Raw genomic sequence first — 23380 nt, 5'->3', positions numbered from 1 at the left:
TATTTCAGACTTGAGTTTGCTCATGCCAGACACTGCTGAACAGTGTAAATGACCTTCTTCAAATTATTAGCCAATATTTGTTTTTAAACCCCATTAATCTGAAGAGTGATTTCTGAACAATGAAACTGGTACTACCTGTGAGGGAAATTAGGTATAAGACTTTTATTCATTTTCCTATTACGGTGGAAGCATTTTAGCTAAGTTAAATTAAGCATGAAATCCATGAAACTGCAAGCGTATGAAAATATTGTATAGAGCTCAGTCCTTTATTTTCATTTTATTTGGTTTGAGTTTGTTTCTTTGATTGCTTATTTTGGCAAGGGGTGACTGGACAGCAAATTCAGCAAGAAATCTGACTGCAGAAATCTTCTTTGGAGAGTGTCCAAGCTGGTGAAGTGTCTGGAGCACAAATCTGATGGGGATTGGCTGAGGGAACTGGCATTGTTCAGTCTGGAGAAGAGGAGGCTCAGGGGAGACCTCATTGCTCTCTACAACTGCCTGAAAGGAGGTTGTGGTGAGGTGGAGGCCAAGCTCTTCTCCTAGGTAACAGTGATAGGACCAGAGGAAATGACCTCAAGTTGCACCAGAGGAGGTTCAGTTTGGATATTAGGAAAATTTCTTCTCAGAAAGAGTGATAATGCAGTGGCACAGGCTGCCCAGGGAGGTGGTGGAGTCACCATCCCTGGAGGTGTTCAAGAACTGTGGAGACGTGGCACTGAGGGACATGGTCAGTGGGCATGGGTTGGTGGTTGAACTTGATGATCTTAGTGTCTTTTCCAACCTTAATGATTCTATGATTTGTTTGTTATGATACTGATCTCTTCTTCCTCTGTTCTGTCTCATGGCCACTGACAGGCTGGAGATAATGTGTCATATTTATAGCATCCATTTCTGGATGTATCAGTTCATTGCTTCATCGTGGATTTAGGGATTTATAAATATCTGACATTCTTTTAGCCAGTTGCCAGGCTGATAGTTATTAGCAGGGTATGTCTCTAAGCCTATTGCATGGTTCATTAAAGTGCTTAATGTAAGGCTATATAAGCCAATTTAGCAATTTTGGTGGAATTTTTTTTAAGTGATGTGTAACCATCTGTGTATAAGAAGAATCACACTTTCTACAGATTTGAAAAATTGCATTGGCTGAGACTACAGCAATAGGCCAATTTGTTGCAAAATAAACTTGTGAACAGCAGCAAGTTTCCCTTTTGTTGTACTGTATACTACTTAGAACTTCAGCAAAGATGTTTTAATTTCTTAGTTAGCTAGATTTAACAGAAAAAAAAAATCATGAAAAGCATTTAATCACAGCCACACTAGAGAGTTAAGTCACTTAAGCCAAAGAGACTTGCACTGTCTTTGCAGGGCTGATTCACACCGTGGTTGTGGCAGTACGTGTATTCAGCACCTCCCAACCATCAGTGAGCATGTCGTCTTTCAAGTCCGTGTGCTTGTGCTTGCTATCTGAGAGGAAAACAGAATTATCTAGTCACAAGGTATTTTTAGGATGTGGAAATAGCAGTGGCATGCTGCTCACAGGACAAAGAGGCTCCTCTGTCCAGAGTTCTGATAAATTGCTGCTGTAACAAAGATCACAAAGGGAACAGAAAATGGCACCGTGTGACACTTTCTCCATTAACAGTGAAGGTTGCAGTGATGGAGCACATGAACTTTGTCCACTCATTAGAGACCAAGGAGTTCATCATTGTTACTGGCTTCTCAATGCACATTGTATTTCTTGATGTATCTAACGCTGTCTCTTTTCATACCACCTCAATACGATGGAGCCACTGAGTTTGATTAATCACCTGGGCAGTAGGAACTCTTTCAGGAGATTCTTCCTACCAAGTGCCCGGGAGCATAAACCTTAATCAAGAGATGGTGTGGATTGCTTCTGAAGAATGAATATAGAATTGTGTGTGTAGAAAATCTACCTGAATGCCTGCAGTATTTCCTCAAAACTTTGTCTCTCTATGACTGAGCACAATATAGAAGATTGCAGGCGTTGCTGTCTATCAGAAGAGCTAAGTAAATATTACATATTTTTTAAAATTATCTTTATAATCTCTCTTGAAAAAAAAGCACAGTAGTTCAGAACAGAGTTGGTTTATATCAGAAAACTTTCTGAACATCTCTGGATTTAGGAAGGGTTTGACCTCATGTTTGACATTCATGCTTACCATTTGTCTCTGACGTTGGGCAGCAACAAAACCAGATGTAATAGTCCTCTGTGGGTGCTTTCAGAGTCTCTCTTTCACACTGACAGCATGGAACAAACTCTGTTTATTGCTCTGAAATGAGAATATTGTTGATACTCAAACATAAAGCTGCATAGAATAGGCCTCGGACTTAGTTTTGGATTTGAAGTTCTCATAATTTCAGCACCATTTGGATAAAAACTCTGTATTGTATTGTTGGCTGTTATAGCCAAATTTGTATGAATTTATGTGGGAGTTTGTAGTGAAATTCAAAAGAGACCATAAAGGTCAAACTGAATAAAACAAGGGGGAGAAATACAGATTTTAATTAGACAATTCAACAGGTGCCTTTGTAGCACATCACTTGTGCTAAAAAATATTTTACTTATCAGAAAATCATCCTTTTCTTCCCTTTGGGTTTGGACACTACTGAGAGAGGACATTCACAAAGGGAGGTGAGTGGTACATGTTTCCAAGAAGCAGGGATGCCGTTTGATCTATCTCCATCTCTACTTTCATTAAGGTCTAAAATTTCTATTAACTGACCTGATATATGAATATGGAAGAGTTCAGTAATCCTGCTTCCTTTAGAAGTTTAAATGCGGGATCTGTTATTGAGACTACAGTAGCTATTTTTGCAAAAATGGTGGTAGAATTGGGACCAGACAGCTGGCAGTGTTTTTACTTTATACAATGATAATGTCATAAATATTGCTTGGCTAGAGACAGGGCATCTCCTCACACTTTTTATTGTATTGTGAATATCTCAGTTTCGTAATTACTCAAAAGGAATTGCTTTTGCAATAGAAATACTGACCACAATCCCTTCTGTCATTTCCTTGTATATAGTTCTCTTTCCAGTAGTTTAGTTACCTGATTATCTTCATTTCCAAGTAAGGGGTTGATGTGCTTGTACAAACTCTGTGCTCAGACTTGTAGTTACTTAAAGGTATTCCTTATCTTCTGGCCTTACTTGTCTCTGTTTTACTAGACTGTTTGGTTTGAGGTTTACTTGTATATACCACATAATAATTATTATTAAAAATAAATAAATAAATGAAGATTCAAAGGGACCTGAAGAGGGTTTCTTTTACATTCCTGTGCCCTAGAACAGCATCAGTACTCTCTTATGATGTTAAGCAAAACAGATTTCCCAAGTCTGAAAATGAATTTAAAAGCAGGCTCAAATGAAGACTGCAGTACATGTTGAAAAACTGACTGCAGAAATCAGAGTTGAATGTAAATAACAGTAAGGCATCCTGCCTTTTGTGTCCTGTTCAGTCCATTTCTAATTGCCTGTTCTCAACCTTCTTATAATCTGCTGAATATGTGAAGCAAATTTCTAATTTCTCTTTGAATCAAAGGGGATGTGTTTATATGAATCTTAACATCTTGAAGAATAAGAAAACCCACCAAATTTAGAAAACATTGCACAAATATGTACTAGAACTATATTTAGACAATCAAACTAAATCAAAAGGTTTCCCAGGCAATTTTGTAATAGCGCGCCTGGATTATCTCCCTCCTTTCAAATGTCTTTGCTCAGAGTTGCAATAAATAAGACCCCATATCTGCAGCAAACATTGTAGGGCAAGTTTCCTTCAATAAATATTTCTTTCAGAACTTAACTTAAGCCATAAAAAATTCATTCATTGATTTGAATGAAAACCTCCATTAACTCAACAGATTCATGTGGCCCTTTCTCTCAATTAATTTTGGAAACAGTTTGCGACTGTTGCTCCAAAGGAACCACCAGAGATAGGAAGTTACAAGAACTTAAAGCACTAAAGGATGTCACTTGTTCCTGTTGGAGATAATAGATTCTGTCTATTTGATAATAGATCACAGTTGTCCTCTGGGTTGGCTTTTTTCCTGTTCTATGAACACCAGTCAACATACAATACTGCTGGTGATATTTGTGTTTTTTGTTTGTGTTTTCTCATGTAGGCTGATGAATAAACTAAACTTATTTGCTGCAGCCTTGGTTAACGTGCTAATTATGGCATCTTAAAGGACTAGAATAGAGAGTGATAGTGGGGAAAGGGGAATGTATAGGACTTAAGAATTAGAGGAAGTATAGTATTTCTGGCAGGCAATCCATTCACTGCTGACATTCGTTTATTATATGCATTGTGGCATTCTTTTATTATGTGCGTTGTGCCAGCACTATTTTTAGTCAAATTCACAAGTTCCTGAGTTCAGCATTTTCAAAAGTTAGAATACAATAATTGTTATTTTTAGGAATCGTTACCTAAGGACATCTGTTTGCTTCATGGAAAGCTGTGTCTTGCTGTGTCTGCACAGGTGTTTGAAGCAGCAATGAAAGATAAGGAAAGCTGTGAAATTATTGCAAGCCTAAAATGTTCAAGCTTGTGACTCAGTCACAGTTTGGTCTTTGCCCCATTTTTAACTCCAAGGAGGAAGTAAGATTTGCCAGTACAATGCCTGATGGAAATGGAGGCGAGGGAGATATACTTGTTTATTATTTATAATAATACTACTCATGAAAATATTTACATATAAAACTATATCAGTTTAACCAACTGTATTTTGCTGTTAATGTCATCTTTTAAATGTTTATTCACTAATCAAAACGGCGAAGTATCACCCTGTAAGACATCCTTTTGCATTACAATTCAGCTTCCTTCCAGTACTGTGCTGGAGGATATGGCCTTATTCTCAGAACACTGCAAGAAGCAGTGAATAAGCCTCGAGATGCAGCAAAAAATATATATATGAGTAACTGTTGTCTGTAATGCGCTCCTGAGATGAGAATTCTCAGTTGCTTGGGGTAATGTAATTTATGCATCTGCTCCTCAGAGCTGTGTTGAAGATATTGGCAAAATTTGACTTGCTAATGGACTGTATTTGCTTTAATTTGGTATGCAATAAAATATATATTTGCATTTTAATGAAACTAAAGGAACTGGGGTTAAATCAAATGTCACTGTTATGTTTAGCAGAATTTTCATTGTGGATTTAAGTCAGGATTGGATCCTACCCAGCCTCTGTGCTATTACAGAAAACAATGCAATCTCTAAAAATATGGTGCAAAATAATTGCACATCATATCTGTTATATGAATGGGAATGTTTTCTGGTGGGAGTTAAATGTCCTACCTTGCATTCAAATACTGAAGTTTCCAAAAACCTGTTAGAATAGCAGGACGGGGATCACCTACACCAGTTCTGCTCATGTCTGAAACACGAGAGAGAGGTAGGGCAAGAGGGCATTTATTACCCTATTCCATATCAGTGTGGGGGAAAATCAGAGGTTCGTGCTCCAGGGATGCAAAGTCAGCTTCTGTTGCTGCTTCCGAATTAACATTTAGAAAATAAATAATAAAAAAGGTTGTGAAGATATCATCACTTCTAAGATCACAACACTGCTGCCTTAATGAGGTACCACCCAAGGATGAGGTGCTTTTTGAACAGTGCTGATGCCCTGCAGGCTGTGCTCAGTGGAGGAGCTTTTTATTAATATTATTATTTTGTGACCTCTTGTAGGCTCTGCAGAACAGAAATCTTATTGATATTCTTGATAAATGACCATAAAGACCTGGTCTTCCTCTGTCACTGTTGTTAAAGTTATTATTTGTAATATGAAGTTTAAATATGCCAGTCATAAACTGGCTCTTCTTGGATTTAGAATATAATTAGCTCTATGTTACAGAAGATAGAAACCAGACAATGAGTATTAAAATGAGGGGCCTAAGTAGAGGTGTGTTCAGTACCCAAAATGGAAAGAGAGCGTAGATCCAGTATTAGAATACCTGATTTTCTGTATTGTGTTGCAGATGGATGTGGAGTGCTTTGTGAGAATGATGATTAGGTTCTTTGTGTTACTCATTTCACTGTCTGCTGTTTGTGCTGTGGAGTGACTTCTGTTCATATTCACTTGATACTGTTTAAACAAATTCCAGTAGAGCATTAAAATTAAGGACCTTTCCTTTCCAAATGTGTATGTTTTGCACTGCTTCATGTCGTCGTGGTTCAGAAAAGCAGAGAGCTGAAAGCACAGGTGTTAAATCCTTCCTTTTGTTTGTGCTCTGCATTTGATCCGTTACATTGAGTAGTGCATGCATGCAACATTGCTGTCCCCTGATAAAATGTAAGGATGTAGATGTGAATTTGTTAGGTTCAACTGCAGGTGTCCTTTATATGATCAGAAATCTATTTTCCAGCCATTTTCTTTTCAGTCAGTTATATACGACATAGCAAACTGCTGAATGCTTGTAGCACTTTGAGTAACATGACTTTGAATAAATTGAAATGCTACTGCAGTTTTTTGTGTGCTTGTCCTTCCTCTTAATCACTTGCTTATGCTACACTTCTGATTTTTTTGTTGTTGTTCAATTAGCAGGATTTCAGAGATACTAAATAATCAGCTCATAATGTCTTAAATTTGGCAGCTGATACTCCTCCTGCCAGAGTTAGCTCTGGCAGGCTCTACTAGAATGGACTTCAAAGTGTAATTAAAATAACTCTTGCGTCCTGAGCACCACGGGTATGTGTCCCTCCCCTCTTTCCCTGTGTGTCAGCTTTAGTAAGGGCTATCATGGAAAAAGAAGCCAAGTGAGCACCTTAGTAACAGGCTGCAACCATCCTTTGCCAGCAGCAGATGCAGCAGCATTAACTGCTGTGCTAGTGTAGCACTGCTGTGTCTGGTGGTTGGTTATCTATGGGCAAAGTAGAATGTTTGTGGTTAAAGGAAGGGGTCTGGGCTATGTGCAAGGAGGCTTCTTGAAGAAGAAAAACAGTCATTCTGTAAGAATTACTATTATTGTCTTGTACTCGGGACTATTGGATATAAACAAAGTACTTGACAGAGGCATGAGTTCTTGGCATTTCAGTGACTTAACAGTGACTAGGAAAACAGTTTGATTCACTTGTTACATTACTTTTTCTAAGTAAGAGAATTTAATAGCAGTGATGAAGGGAGATTACTGTTCTATCTTCCGAGTTTGGGTTTCAGAGAGGTATTTCATGTGCATGTTCACTGGTGAGCCCAGCTGTGACAATCATTCAATTTGAAAACAATATAATGTTCTGGAAGAGCAAAATTGCATTTGAGAGGAAGGTAGTCATGTGTAATGGGCACAGTAAGGAGGAAGAGTACTGACAGGAAAAGATGGGATTATCGTCTGTAAAAGAACAACAGAACACGATCAGGGAAGAGGAAACTGATTAAAAGTGACTGAATAAAGGGCTGAGCTTTGTGAGAGATGCAGTTGATATCTTCAGATGACTTCGTAGTCCAGTAAGCACAGAGAAGCTGCTGGCAGGTTCTTAGCTTCAGTGCTTGTTTTCCCATGCTTCAATTCAGCCAATCCTTGCTGTCTACACACAGTAAAGGCTGCTTTATTTGCTTTGGAGCTATAAGGATGAAACTGTCTACCTGTATGTATGCATGTGTGTACTACTTTGTATGAGAGCGTACTGAATATTTATGGTGGGATGATAATGATTTGATATCTAGCAAAGATTTTACATTTGAAATGCAAATGGTTTGTGAAAAAAAGATTCTGATTTTTTTTTTTTTTTGCTGATACATATATTAACTTAAATGTACATATCAGAGCGTACATACAAAGGTATAGTAGTTTCTTTCCTGTGCTTACATTATAGAAAGAGATGTTTCTGACTTGCATCACTTTGATCTTGAAACTTCGACTTCCTTTTCAGGCTTTTTTGTGGTTTTCCGTGGGTATACATCAATCAGCAGAATTTCTAATGGTATATTTGCAATGCCATTCATTAGTTTGGAACTCCAGGTGACCAAGTTACAGGTCTCAAGAGCTGTGCTTCTTTGCCAGCTTCTCCTCCAGCTCTGTGTCCTGCTACCATCTCCAGACTTTATCTCGAGCTGTGTCAGAAAGCAGAGTTCATTATCTGAATCAGAGTGTTCCTGGTTCAAAATAGAAGCATGCTGTTTATATCCTAAAATGATTGCCATCTGACGACTTTATACACCAGAAATGAATTAAAGATCCTAGCCTGATTCCTGTTGCACAACTCTCCATATCTCAGAAGTTACCATTGCAATGGACTAGCTTGGCAGCAATGACAAGGATTGACAGTTGCTGCTTCCTGAACTGATTTTCTTCCCTCCAGGAGCCAAATCCTGTATTTGCTGAAGTGCATTGGAGTCTCCATTGGTTTCAGAGGACTGCAAGGTGACTATTTCAGCCAGGAACAGAGGCAGTGTTACATCTTGTTTTTCTAGTTGTTCAGTTATTCAGGTTACTTTTCCTCACAAGTCTTGCTTTTTACTCCCTTTACACTTTTACTTCCTTTACTTACTTTTAGATTTAGTCCCTTGGCTAAATCATTTGAATGTCAATTGCAACTGGTTTACAGACTGGTGTGTGTTTGCTTCTTTCCATGAATTCTCTTTGGAAACTGTGATCAGAATTGATCCTGTATTTATTTATGCCAAATATGCAAAAATATGACTCCAAGAAAAAGGTGAAGAGACAAGATGACCCATCTGTTATTCTATTAAAAGCAGAGGTAGATCTACTATACACCAGAAACTGTGCCTGGAGAGTGAATCTGTTCTCTACTGCTTCCCATGTTTCCTTTCTAGCTTCACAGATGATTTTTTTTTTTTTTGATCTCCTTTATAAATTTCCACCTTGGGTTTCCTTCTCAGTTATTACCAGCCAGCCCACTGATCAAGCAACAGCATTGTGTTTTTGCTAATTTGGTGAACTGTGTTAGAAGCAGAAATCAAAAATGTGATAATGAATGTAATATACTTGAAAGTGCTGTGATGCTTAGTCGGTAGCCATTCATCATTAAGACCTTTCTTGTCTGTAATTTGTGACGAGGATGAATCATTCGCTTGGTAAAGGTTATAGTCATGTTCTAAATCACATTCTAAAAATGAAAAATAAAAAAATCCAGCAGTGATAAATAACTGCCATCTGGAATCTGTGCTATGCAATTGTACCATGAGTTGTCATCCACATAAGATAAGCTTTTGAGGATGCTTAGATTGAGTGCATAGGCTTAGAGATATGAAAGTGGAAAAATACATTCCTTGTGAAGTGCAAAAAGTCCTAAAACTATGGAATTTGTTGCAGCACAGCTGTATGGGAGTAGGTGGGAGTTGGGAGTAGCTGTAGTGGGCTTCTCACTGTTTTCAGAAACAGGACTCACTATTGAACTATTTGACTGATGAAGATGAACTGACACCAAAAGAAGTACTTCAAATGTTGTTGTTGTTAACTTTGGTTGATGTGACTTGGAGACACAGCAAGGGCTACAGATGAACTGTGTGGGGGATTGTCTGGTTTTGAGAAATATAAGATACTGGAATAAAATTATTTTATTGCTTGAATAAAGATAAGAATTGGATTTCTGAGAAAAAAAGCATAAGAAAATGAGAGAAGACCAGCTAAGAAAGGGGGGTGAAAAAGAGCCTTTAGAAGTAATCACTCTGAATCAACATCACATAAACTTCTGTTTCTGCCAGCTGCCCACTCACTCTCTCTTTTAATAGAAAGGACCGTGTTGGTCTGCAACATGCAGCGTGAGAAGCCATGGATTTACCAGGGGTGTGAGTTTCCCATTGTGGTGGGTTTTAGCTCAAAAAGCTAACTTAGTAATGGATTTGATATCCTAAGGGGGCATGTAACTTACAAAAAAGCCCACAGTGTGTAGCCAGGATCAGAACCAGGATGGCTCCACGCCTTGTTGTGCTCATTGCTCTCTGCTTTGCTGTCCCTCTCTTGAGGTATGTCTGGGGACGGGTGCACTGCACGTTTCCAGAGATGGTTTGTCTTCTGCAAAAGCAGTGCCTGAAGTCACGTGGGTATTTTATTGATCTGTTATTTCTGTTCCTTTCAGCTGGTGTTGCCGGAGTATTCCATCCATAGCCTTTTCTGCATAATGTTTTTGTGTGCTCAGGAATGGCTCACACTGGGCTTAAATGTTCCCCTGCTTTTTTATCACTTCTGGAGGTAAGCCCATCTTTTATATTCTGACTGCTTGTTAGCCATATGTGCCAACTCATCAGCCATGCAGATTGTATGAAGCATGAAGAACAGCAACAGGAAAAAGGCCTAAAGACAGCTAAGACACAAGTTTTGAGAGAAAAAGTATTTTTTGTTGAACGTTCAGGATGGGGAAAGAAAACCTATAATACATAAACATGGCTTCAGATAGCCTAATTTAGGTAGCCACATTTAAATAACCACTTTGAATATTCCAAGTGCAAGATGCAATCACCACACCCAAATGAGAACTTGAGGTGAAGTGGCCTGGACTCTGAAGGTGTGGAGCACTAAGTGCTGTACAAGCTGGGAGCTGTCAGGGAGTTAATATCACAGAATCATTAAGGTTGGAAAAGACCACTAGGATTATTGTGCCCAACCACTGACCCACCCCCACCTTGCCACTGACCACATCCCTCAGTGCCACATCTCCACGGATCTTGAACACCTCCTTGGATGGTGACTCCCTCACCTCCCCAGGCAGCCGGGTTCTCCAGCTGTCTTCAGCTTTGGATCTCTGCTACATGTTGGTACTCACCCAAGGGCTTCTGTAGTTGACCACGTGGGAGCTGCTGTGGAGCAGTTTTAATGTTTGTTTTCTGGACTGAAGCTGCTGCCAGTGCAGCTTCCACTGAATTCTAGTAGAGGACCTGGCACCTCTGAAGATAGCCAAGAGGGATTCATTTTTCTGTTTGTCAGTCTGCAGTCTTTCACTAGTTTTGCAATCCCACCCTATTTGGAAAAGCACAGACAATTTTTGTCTGTCAGGTTCTTTCTGTGTTACAAAGATACATATGGAAGCAGTGAGCTTTTCTTGTGAAGTAGCTTGAAGAATAATTCTGCAAAGAAGGCACTGCTTGTACCTCAGCTACGAGTTAAAAAATAGTAGCTTTTAAACTCTATTTTCTGCAAAACTTAGTAATAATGCAACATCATGTGGTAGATTTATATGATCCAGAAGTTAGAGTGACAGCATAGTTCTCAAAGTTTAATGAGATGAAGCTGCGAGCACTCTTGTTGGGTATAATAAAGATCACAATGTTTCATGATGCTGTCTTTCAAAGGATAACGACTCAAGTGTGACAATGATCCTGGTATGATAAGTAGAAAAAAAGACAAAGTGGAAATGGTCATACTTGAAATAATGATGCCAAGCTTAGGATATGTTTCTGTGGTTCTCCATATGTACTGTCATAATTACTACATGTTGTTTGCTGCTCTTGGGTTCATTGTATAAATTTCTGTGTGAAACCATGGGAAGGTAATTGCGTGTTGTCATTCTAGTGAAGCTGCTGAGTAACTGAGACTAAAGCTCCTTTGCCAAAAACATCTTTCATCATAGTTTTTTCAAGTATCCAGTCTCTGGTGAAAATAATAAGAAATTTCTCCCCTGTAAGAAAAACATTTTCTGATAAAAATTATTTAGATAATAAATTTCTCAGCAGTGCCGTGTGTAGAAAACACTAGTCGGCCAACTCTTGTTATACCGTATTGCATTTTTCCTTTTCAGGGTAGAAGAAACTGAGCTATCAATTGGTTGAGACTGTCACCTCTCATCATACCTGAAATTAGTTGTGTGGCTGCCATTAAAGCCCAGTAATTTTTCTTCCATGCTGTGATCACAAACCACTGCGATTGTCACTCACAATATACAAGTTGTTAGCGAGTAAGCCAGAAAGAACTATATAGGCGGGGGAATGTTTCAATCTAGAGATTTAATAGAGCACAGGCATTTCACATCCATGAATTGCTTGGTTCTGCAATAGGTCTTAGAGTAGCATTCTGACTTAGCAATGTCCAGAAAGTGAGGCTTGAAAAAGAGAGGTAAATTTCTCCTATACCATGGAAGACTTTCTTCTGAGGTGATAATCAGGATAGTATGTGTCAGCACATATCTAATGGAGCATGTTGCAGTCATTCTGGAGTTCTTCTTCTCTTTCAGGTATTTTCGTTGCCCAGCAGATAGTTCAGAACTCGCTTATGATCCACCTGCAGTCATGAATGCTGATACCTTGAGTTACTGTCAAAAGGAGGCCTGGTGTAAGCTAGCTTTCTATCTCCTTTCTTTCTTCTACTATCTTTACTGGTAAGTCTGGTAATTTCTGAGGGAATAGTAGCTGCTTGTCATTTAACATGTGAAATTGCATTTAGGAATGACGGGAACAAATGTGCATGTTTCCTTATCCTTACAAAATTGCTTCTGATCTTGATTCAGGGAAGCATACCTACTTACAGCAGTATGTGCTTAAATCTGTGGATGCTTCATTACATGTAGAATATTAAGCATTTGTCTAAGCATTTCTGCTGGAACGAAATTGTTGTGCTGAGCCCTGCTTTCCTTCATTCTAAAATGTGGCCATAAGCCAAGGTCTGCTGCCTGGGCCTTAATAAAACAGTACTATATCCACTTTTGCTGTGCTTTCCTGGGTATTGTGAGAGCTAGAATTGCAGTAAAATGGGACTGTGGCAATATACTGCAGTTTCCTCATTTTTCAGAGTTGTACTTAATATGTATGGATTTGTGCTTGCTGGTTGTCTGCGTTTTATTTCTTCTACTGCATGGATTTTTCTCCGAAGGAAAGGAGACATGTAGTTTCATGGTAAACCTTGCCTGCCGCGCTGAGAGTTGCTGGTTGAAGTTGTAAAGATCAAACATGTTAAAGCGAAATGGTTTTGTTTCTTCACTGTTCAAATTCAGACATCAGAGCACATTTTAATAAGCTCAAACACAGCTTGTGGTACAGTAGGATATCACTAATGAATTTGCTGTTTCTTGAGTTCTTTTTGATACCCATCTTGAATCCACCATAATTAAGATACTTCAGAGAGACAGAGAGAATGCAAAGGAAGGCATTGGCCATTACAGTCAGACCTTGAGGAACAGACAGTAAAGGGTTATAAAAATCAAAGTGCTCTTTATGTCTCCAAAGGATACTTTCATATTGTGTCTTTCTTCTCATTCAGCATGATCTACACTTTGGTGAGCTCTTAACTAAAAGATCATCGTTAAAGACTGAAAACAACAAAAGCTGTGGAGGTGCAAGGAGGACTGAGCCAAGTGATGCATGATTCAAAGATAAGTAAATGAAAATTAAAGAGAGGAAAACTTTGAACCCAAGAAATAAATAGAGTACGTGACAGAGACACCGAGCCAGCAGCAGAGCACCATGAAGAATGACTGAGTTAACTGTGTTTATCTCCTGTCTCTGTGTGTTGCAGTAAATGACTTTCAAAACCCAAGGGAAACAAAAAAATGCAACCAAGTAGACTGAGTTACGGAACTGTTTTCCTCTTCAAGGATAATGCTGCTCAGCTAAATGGATTCATCATAAACTGTAGTCCCTACTGTCTTCCAAGGAGCAAAGTTTCTTTTTTCTTTTTTAATGGTTGTTCTGTTCTGATGAAGCGGAGGACAAGATCATCATAAACAGCAGGAACATTTACACAATACGTCATGAGAATGAGCACTAAGTGGGGTTCAGACGAAATGTATGACTGTTCTGCAGGGGTGTTTGTGTGACACTTAGCAAACAGGGATGTTGGATCTTGGGGAATTGCTTTCTGTGGCTTTTCTTTTTCCCCGCTCATCTTTAACAGTAACAACAGAATAATTTAGAAATTGCAGTGTTCTGTTTTTTAATGACAAGTTATTACTGTAGACAAACATCCAGTATGTTTCTGTACTTCATTTGTGATGCATCAATAACGTAGTGATAAGTATAAATACATTGGAATTGGCCTAGCCATATCAAGCACATACCAGACTAGTGTTCCTCTGGCTGCAAAAAAGACTGGTAAGAGCTACATAAGTTAAAGAGGATTGTAATATACATATTATATTCATTAGAATTCTGGACAATGAAATACCAGACCAGATTGTGCTCTGAATTTCTATTGTGCAATTTCGTTTCTGCTGTCAAATTTATGCTGAAAGTCACAAAATGTTTTTTGTTCCGTACGAGGTGGGTATTTAAGTTGTTTAGTTCTTTTTATAACTTAAAAGGATTTTTATTATTTTATCATATAACTAATATTTAATTTTATACATACGAGCTGTAAATCTTCATATATATGTATATACAAATACACATCTATGTAAGCACTCATGATCTATTCATATTTTATGTTAATCTGTTTGATTTACCAGGTCAAAAGCATCATCTGTTCAGAACTGCTGCTAAATATGTTTCAGCACTGAAACTAGTGAACCAGGGCCGACTCCCTCAGAATCACTAAGGTATTTCAAGGCAGCCACTGGTGCCCTGGGCAGCAGGAAGCTTATAAGACTATTAACAGCACGCACAGAGATTGGGTCCTGCACTGTGAATGAGCTAATAAGACATGTTTTTGGCATAGATGCTGAGGAGAACAGGGCAGAGGGTTCTGTATGGGAACAGCTTATTCACAACTGGTCTCGTTAGCTTTGGCCCAATGTTGACCCTAATTTGGTATGGCTGTTGAGAGCCAACAGATTGTTCCTAAGGACTTTGGGCGCAAGACTTCAGAAAGAAAGGTCCAGTCTCACGTTCAGCACTGCTCCTGTGCTAATAAACCCTATTTTAGAGCATGCTGGAGAAGCAATGGCTGTGTGCAGTAATCTCATGTCTGGCAAAATAAAAACTGAGCTGGAGTTCGTGCATTGTGTACAGTGCCAAGGCTTTTTCTGGTTTGATCAGCCTACGCTGACAAAATTAAATCCTCTTAGCCTGCGAAGCACAGTTGGTGTATGCTAACTGACTGCTCTCGGCCCATGCCAAGATCATGGCTTGGAGGGAGTGCTAACTAGCTTCTGTAAAAGGTATACCAAGGTCATTCTAACAATATTTAGATGAAGAAGTTCTGCTTAGCACTGGCATTCTACAATTCACCAGCACAGACATAACCGATAGCCTTGCATTGTGCAGTTTTAATTCTTACAGCCTGGCATTCCCATTTCTAGAAGCACACAACAAAGCTGCCATATCAGGTTACTTGGGAAACTAATTTGTGCCTGATGGTTCATAAGTTTGGATTGCACGTGTTACAGAAGTGACTGAACTGCTCTTCAAATCACATTGATCTTGCAGTCAGCATGGGTGTATTTGCTTGGAGTGTGCTTGAGTTAAGGAACGTTGAGTGGTTACAGAGCTAACTCTGATAGCTCTTATGCCATGGTATAATTAATGCATAATCCATAAAAAGCTGAAGATTGTCTGTTACTGGACTTCTTCTGTACATACTAACTGAAAGCATCTAATTCTACAGAAGTATGGAAGCTAGCTCCACAGGAGAAAATAGGCATTGCTGTGATAACTTCTAGGCATCTTGCTACCGCATAAAACTCCCAACTCTGAGGAGGTGACTGAATCTTTTCACACATCTTCCAGGGTGCATCCGAGGTAGAAAACACGAAATTCAGATTTCCAGCATTCCAGATAAGTGCTTTGAAATCAGCTCCTTCTGGCCAAATTAATCTTTCTTGAGAGTGGATGATGAGAGATGTTCAGAGCATTCTCGAGTCCGTCTTACCCTAACTTATCCTTGTTATGAGTGGATAATGAAAGCTGGCTTTTTCAGTTCTTACCAATAAAAAATAACCCCATTGCTTTCAATAACAATTTATCTTAAAGAAAAATTGTGTTCTAATTCTATTGAAAAAACTCGTTAATTGAGGATACTTCTCCTTTCTTGGAATTATAAATTCCAGGAGTATAAATAACTTACAAAACTGGCCAAGGCATTAATTGGACGATGTTTTGGATTTATCTACAGCCCAGAACTCAAGAGCATGTCTAAGCTATGTGACAGTATCAGAAAGCTGCTAGTACTGCAGATCTCACAGACAACAGATACAGCCCTTGGTATTTTCCTTGCTTGGTGTTGTTGCCCAGACATGTTGCAGTATCTTGCTGGATTGCCCCAGCAGACCAACAGCACTTGGCTGCAGTCATGGGCTACACCATTATGCGTTGTGGCTGCTGTGGCAGATGGACTTCAATACCATATTCATACTTGCGTGCAGATCAATCATTTTCTCATAATGACAGGACTTTGTTAATAACCTTTGTAGTAGAAAATTTATCACTGCTTTAAAAGGTCCATAAATTTACCCCGTATTCTTCTGTGTCAAGGCTAAGGGCTGTCTGCTGAACAGTTATATACCTGTGTGTAGTGGATGATTTCATAACCAGATTTACCATTTTCACTGTTACACTTGCTAGGTAAGTTATGAGAGAAAAAGTGTGAATAGAGGTAGGAAGAATGATAAAGATACAGGTTGGCCTCTTAGTACCTGGCTATCTTGCTGCTAAACATGAGCAAAGCATACTTGGACCAAACCAGGCAAGTGGATCTGCATAGACAGGAGTGAATAATAGAAAAAGTGATGAGATTTTCAGTTACAAGGTCTTCTCTTCCCTGTGTGACGCTTAAGGAAGAAATAATCTCTGCCATCCCTTTTGTCACCAGTTCTCCTTCTTGGTGGCTGGAGGTTGCATATTTCCTCAAGCCCTCTTGCATCCTGCCTCTTCTCCTGGAAAAGTACGTACTATTGCTTTGGAGCAGCACTTCTCTCACATGCTCTGGTGATAGAGATGAACCTCACAAAGGTCATAAGAAATCACATTATTTCCCTTGCTCCCTTGAAGAGATGTGCAGTGGTGGGACACATTCATTTTCTTCATTTGTACCATCTGTAAAGTGAGAATGGTGCTGCCTACCTTGTGCAATCTTTCCACACATATAATACTCCCTTTCTTTTCATGAATGCTGAATGTATTTAAAGGAAAAAGGTAGGAGGTGGAAAAATAAAATGTGAGTGGATGAAACCTGAAGGAGCTGCGTATCAACAGGGTGGCTGCACAGCATGCTGGCCCAGAGCTGCCTCCCCCTGCCTATGATGGAAAGGCAGCCCCAATGGGGAGGAGCTGCTCTGTGCTTCTCTTCTATTTATAGTCAGGTAACTGAACTGCAGTGATGTTGAAAGAAGTCACTGCAGCGATGACTGTTTCAGTTTCAAATGCAGCAATTCAATGCTGATAGCAGGTGATGCTTCACCTACAAATAACTAACTGCACTTAGAGTGTCATAAATGTATTTCCATCTGTTCCTGGGGCCATAGGCTTCCTTTTGCACCAAGGTACTGAAACTGAAGAAAGAGTTATTCAACCTACACCTTCACATAGAAACTGTATGGAGGTTGCAATGACCTGACACTGCTGTGGGCTCGTGCTTGTTCATTCATTAGCACGGATATTAGCACTCTGATTTTCTTTCTCTATTCTGTCTCCACACAGATACGTAATAACTAGTAAGATTAATAATTTTACAGGGCATGGTCCAAAGTCCTTGAATTTACTGGAGATTTTCCTTTCATTCCAAAGGACGTTGGATCATGCCCATGTATTGCTCTAGAGCTATGTGGGAAATCTGTCCACATTAGAAACTCCCTAGAATTTTGCTGGTAAAGATCTTGTCTTTTAGATCTTGATGTCACATCCGTTTGCGTTAACTATATTAATGGAAGAAGAACATGCACATCAGAGGGATAAGAGGGATGTTCCAGTGCCAGACTGTCAGTGAACTTGGATTCACTGGCCAACCAATTTACAGGTAAGAAAATAACTACTTTAATTGTATAAGCACTTAAAAATATTTATAGAACAGTGGGCCAACTTGGTAAAAATATGGCTTCAAAGGAGTTAATGGAAGTTTTGTCTCTTACTTCATGTGGGTCCCCCTCATCACTGTGCAATTCCTGCCAAGATGAGAATGGAAATTAAAAATAGAAGGAAAAAAATAGCAAAATAACTTTGTTTGGTCAAAGATGTTACTGGATATTAGATAAAGCTTGTATTACCATAAGCAGAACAGGAGGTAAAATGGTAGTATTAAGATGCAGTATCTTTGTTTAGGAAGCAATTATTATCAATCTACCACCCGTGCAGCACCGAGCTTTACATCAGTGACCTCAATCCATTCCTATCCTGGTGAGTTTATCATTTTTTATCATTCCTTAATCACAAACACGTTGTTCTGATTTATTCTGTGCAGGAATGCAATTGTAGGTGGGCAGGAGGGAAAATTCTGCTCTGAAATAAAGCATTTCCCCCTTTCTTTCCTCCCAAATAATCTGTGAGTATGTGATAACAGAATTCTGATGGTTTCAGTGATACATCTCAGTGATGCAGTTTTTTGCTGCAGATGATACCGTGCTGCAATTTAATAAACCACTGTTCTATAAATATTTTTAAGTGCTTATACAATTAAAGTAGTTATTTTCTTACCTGTAAATTGGTGGGCAGCTTCTCATTCAAGAACAAATGTAGTTCTATGGCCTAGTTCTATGAGTTTCTGGGTAGTCAGACTCTCAGTAAAGCTCTGGGGGAAATAAAGTACCTTTTAAAAATGTCTCTTATGGTAATGTATGTAGGTCATACATTATGGAAGTGGAACAAAATGTTAAGAGCCAAAAGTACTTATTTTGTCCAAAGCTTGAATAGATGTTGCTTTCCCCCTCTCCCCCCATGAAGCATCTCTAATATCACCATTGTGTCCTGACAGGTCTGGAAAGATCTGACTATCCTGCTGTTGTGGTAGTTCAGTCTTATTAAGCAGATTTCCAGATATTGATCATTGACATGAAACACTGCCAGGAGAGCATAGCTTCCTACAAACTATGCCAAGATTTATGCAGCCAAAGTATAGTCTTGTGGGATAGCTCAAACCAGAATTTCGGCTCCATCTGCAGTATAGTACTTCCATTTTGCTTAGTTTATGAAACAATGTAAATCACAAGACAGAAGGTAATCTGGCTGTCACTGTGAATAGGAACGCAAAGTTTGGCCACAGTTATTTCAAATAATTACTGTTTCAGAGTTATTGACAGAGTAAAGTTACTGGAGTTGCTAATTGAGCTGTTAATTGCAGCTTTAGCAATCCATAAATTCATTTCTTTTGAAACAAGAATTCTTAGACCTTACCTGACACAATGTGGCAAATATAAATATATTAAAATAATAACAATAAAAAACTGCACATGCAAAATATAGTAAATATAACTGACTCTTTAGCAAATATCCAAATAGCTCTGCTGTTTACATGTAATTTCTAGGTCTTATTACGAGACTCTGGACTTTTGAAGTACTTGAACATAGCCATTGTCAAGAATAGTTTTGCTATATAGGCGAATATGAGTTTGGTTATGTCTTCACAGCCACCAAGAAGTCTTGTCATGTAGGGACACTTACTGCAGAGCAGATGACATTCCCTTTGTCACTTTGAATCGCTTGCTCTTTCTTAAGGTAAGGACATGACAGTCCAGAACTCTTAGCCATTTGCAGCTAATGACGTTGACCTACCTTGTCTTTACAAGCACACACTGGTCATACCTTAAGGCAAAAGCAGTCCTCCCTGACCTGTTTGTTTTTGAGGTTCAGCTTTTGCTGTTTTGAGGTGGTTTGCTGTTTCTTTGCTTTGTTTTGTTTTGTCTGCAAGGAGAATTTGTTTCCTGTGCCTAATAAGCAGCGTCTTTATGTTGGTTTTGGAAACCTTCCTCCCAGCTGTTCTTTTGTAGGGGGTGTTTTAGTAGGGTTTCAAGTGGACTCAATCCATCTCTTTTTCATCTGAGGTTTCTCCTCAGGTCTGACTTTCAGCTTTCCTGCTGTTTCTTTGCTGAGAGGATGTCTGGCTAGGGAGAGGTACATAGATGAATTATAAAGCTATACAAAATATCTGGAGGAGGAGGATTCCTGTCTGTCTTTTCTCATAGTGTAAAAACAGTGGGAGCACTGGAAGAAAATTGAGGCAAAGGTATAACACATGAAAAGAAATCTAAACCACTTTCTAATCGGTGAAAGTTCTTGTTGAAAGAGTAAAGCTGCAGAAGAGATACAAACCCGTGTATCTCAGGAGACATTTAACTATCAGTGAATTCAGTTCAGCAGGCTATATACACTTTGTCCGGCTTATCAGTTATGAAGCATTTCCTGCTTTGCTCTTTTCTCTAAGTAATGCCTAGCATTGCACAGCTGGATTTGGGAATTACAGGGCTAGATGGTATTATAATGTAAATAATTAATATTTCTTTTCCTCATGGGAGGAAGCAACTGAATTCAGTAGAATTAGTCAAAATGCATTTGTTCCACTGTCGCCAAGATCAATGCCTGACCTGGTGCATTGCTGAGCCTTAGGGCTAGCTGACAAACTTCAATGCTTTCCCCTCCATAAGGCTGTAACTCGATGCTGCCAAAAAGCAGAGAATTAGAGAATAAAGGAAATAAAAAAGCAACCCATTCTAGCATGCTGCACCCTTCTAATCACTCCTTGCTACAACCTTTCACCCTCTCCCTTCATCACACAACTGACATCCTGCTTTACTGATCTTGCAGTGTTGCATTGAGAGCATGCCCAGTGCAAGCTCAGGCTGAGGTGGTGGTACTGGCTGTACCTACATTGTTTGTCTGCCTGTGGGTATTTATTTGGTAATAAAAACATCTTCATTTGGTTTTAACTAGGTACAAATGCAAATCAGCTAATTTGATATAAATCCTTTTTTGTTCTGAAATAGGACTAAATCTGCATTATATATCTATACATCTACAGATGCTGCGTATTGCAGCAGGTCCAAGTGTTGGTATTTCTTACAGGATTACAGTAAGTGGGAAGAGGAAGCAGTGTTTCTGGGCTGTAGTGACTTCTACCAAGTTCGTTTGAAACTCCTTTTCAGCAAACAGTGCTGGAGGTCCCTGAGGAGCTGTTGTGCCCATGTAACTGGGATCTTTGGTAACCCCGAGTCCTATCGAGTGCCTGGGATGGTCTTAGAAGTGGGTGTTCAGGCCCAGCTGTACATACCTGGCTCAGCAACAGTGAGCAATTCCAACAGTGGCCAGAGCCTTAGAGGAGCATCTAACAGTGCTGATGGATGTGTTATGATCTGTCCGGTATGTTAAGTCTCATCCTGGCCGCATACAGAAGGAGATTAGTATAAGCCTCTGCTGGTTGAAGTTAATATCTCTTAGTCACAACTCCTTTTTTTTTTTTTTTTTAATGTATTCAAATATCCAATCTGTTATTCCAACTGAATTTTTGGTTTTATTTGGCTATGGGCTCCAGAATTTTATTAGATATTGTTTGGAAAATATATATGTATTATTTTGGAATGTATTCCTAGGTTCATTAAAAGTCCCCATTCTCAGAGATTGACAAAGCAGAAAATTTTGATGTGTCACCTTCACAATGTTCATTATCAATTTCTGTTATGAACCATTTTGTCATCTCTTTAAAGTGATCTATACTAGAATTCTGAGTGCTTCTGCACCTATTTTTATATGCCTCATCTGAGCCTTTGTCTCCTTTTGTGGTAGCATAATGGCATATATTTTTAATTTGGTTGATTCAAACAGCATTTTTGCATTCTGCTTGCTATTCATTATTGTGCTGCACATGCAATCTTGCATGTTTACTTTTTTTTGTGTTTAAATTACAGCTGCCAGGAGGCACAAGTCTTTCCTGAGCGCTCCAACTGCAATAGCCAGTTGGGCAGACATCCAACTGGACAGATTGGACTGAGATATCTGGTTGAACCCATTCCTTATTTGGATTTGGAATCCAAATCAGCCACTTTTTAAACCAAAATAAAGCTGTGCACCAGCCCTTGAGTTGCAAAGTCTGTGGGCTCTGTGGACCAAATGCAGCTGTGTGGCATGTAGGCCCCCAAACAGAAACTTTACTCATCCTGATTTGTCCAGCCAAGAGGAATGGCTGTCTGATGAGTTGCTGGAAGGAAGGAGCATTACACTGTGAGGTTTGTCTATCACTTGCAAAGAAATCTGAATATCATGCGTGTGACATATCTGGCTAGCACAAGAAATCTTCTATTAAAGAGAGCCAGCATAGTTTAATATTTTAAGTACATGACAGGGAAGCCTACATTTATTTTCGATTATCCTAATGACTTATTTTCAATGAGGCATCGCTTTCTTTTCAAGATCATTGACTTTTCCCTTTCTCTAAAATTGGATAAATGTTGAAAATTGCAGTTTTGTAATGAATGAGGAAACTTTCAGATGCAGTGTGTCAGAGAGGAAAGAACAGAATTGATATCACAGCTCACAAATGTTAGCTAACTTGAAATTGGGGGATTTTGAGTGGTTAACATGTTGCATGCCATCTTACAAAGGGTTCTTCCTCAGCAGAAGTCTTTAAATGATATCATTGAGTTGCGTTGGTTTCATAAATTATATGTCTTTATTTGCATAGTAGCCCAACAAGTTCATCAGCCAAGCTCCTGTGTGTAAGAAATCTAATGCGTTTTGTTAGCAGCGTGAGTAGTTCTTAGATCTGTGGATTATGGCACATAGCATTTCAGGTCTGAGTGTTTGTGAGCCTCCAGGAATATATCAGCTGACTGACAGTTACCAGAATTTTGTTTTAAAACTTTTAAAGTTTTATTTTAAATTCATTTATTTATATTATTTATATTATTATGTTCCTGCCTTAGCTTCAGGTTGGACTTGATTCCAAGTGGTCCCTTCCAACAACTATGATTCTGTGATTTTGTGATATGTTATGTTATTGTATTATATTAAGTTATATACGTTATATGTAACATATGCTATTTATATTTAGTATTTAAGTCTATTTGAAATGGATTTATTCAAATTCATTAAGTGAAGGGGATGAAGGAGCTGATAATTAATGCAGTCTGTAAAATAGATCTGCAGTGAAATGTAGCATGGACGGGTTGATCATTAGGCATTAATGGAGGAAAATTCCTCATGCTTGGGTAGTTGGTGTATTAATTTGTGTTCCTCTGTAAATATCCACAGCTACCCAACAGCCTGACAGCTCATCTTAGACCTCATGAGAAAGCAACAAAATTAATGGCAAGGGGTATGGCATCCATGGAGCTCTGTACTTAGGGCTGCTTAGATGTAGAGAGGAATGGGTAAATGGGGAGGAAATGACGAGAGGTGGAGGTGTAATGGTGTTCAGTTATTATTGTATGCTTAGATTAAAAATGTCTCCAGCTGATCAGAGCAAAAACTCTGTATCTATATTATGATCACCTACTTACATGCTTTATTCATCTGCTATTTCTTGGATATTAGTCTGCATGTTCCACGCACAGGAATTTTCAGTTATTCTGCAATTGCAAAGATATTCTTTAGCCCTTAAGCTTAGCATATAGAATCATAGAACGGCC

The 23380-nt window shown here is 38.9% G+C and overlaps 1 protein-coding gene across 2 annotated transcripts in view; it reads left to right on the top strand.

Moving 5' to 3' along the window:
* Positions 1 to 22646, top strand: part of CNIH3 (cornichon family AMPA receptor auxiliary protein 3) — a 49573-nt gene extending 26927 nt beyond the window's left edge. The window contains exons 4-7 of one of the 2 annotated variants that reach the window (XR_005858814.2): positions 10052 to 10164; positions 12140 to 12283; positions 13162 to 17787; positions 18090 to 22645. Coding sequence is in view for 1 of the 2 variants with exons in the window: in XM_419388.8 (XP_419388.3) it covers positions 10052 to 10164; positions 12140 to 12283; positions 13162 to 13189 (285 nt within the window). In the remaining variant the exon portion in view is untranslated. Of the gene's footprint in view, positions 1 to 10051; positions 10165 to 12139; positions 12284 to 13161 lie in introns of both variants that reach the window. The other variant, XM_419388.8, reaches the window with a different exon arrangement.
* The last annotated feature ends 734 nt before the right edge of the window (positions 22647 to 23380 follow it).

The sequence above is a fragment of the Gallus gallus genome, chromosome 3, assembly GCF_016699485.2.
Source record: "Gallus gallus isolate bGalGal1 chromosome 3, bGalGal1.mat.broiler.GRCg7b, whole genome shotgun sequence".
In the NCBI taxonomy this organism is placed as follows: Eukaryota; Metazoa; Chordata; class Aves; order Galliformes; family Phasianidae; genus Gallus; species Gallus gallus.
The sequence above is the reverse complement of the archived record's forward strand: the minus strand, read 5'-3'. Positions and strand labels throughout refer to the sequence as shown.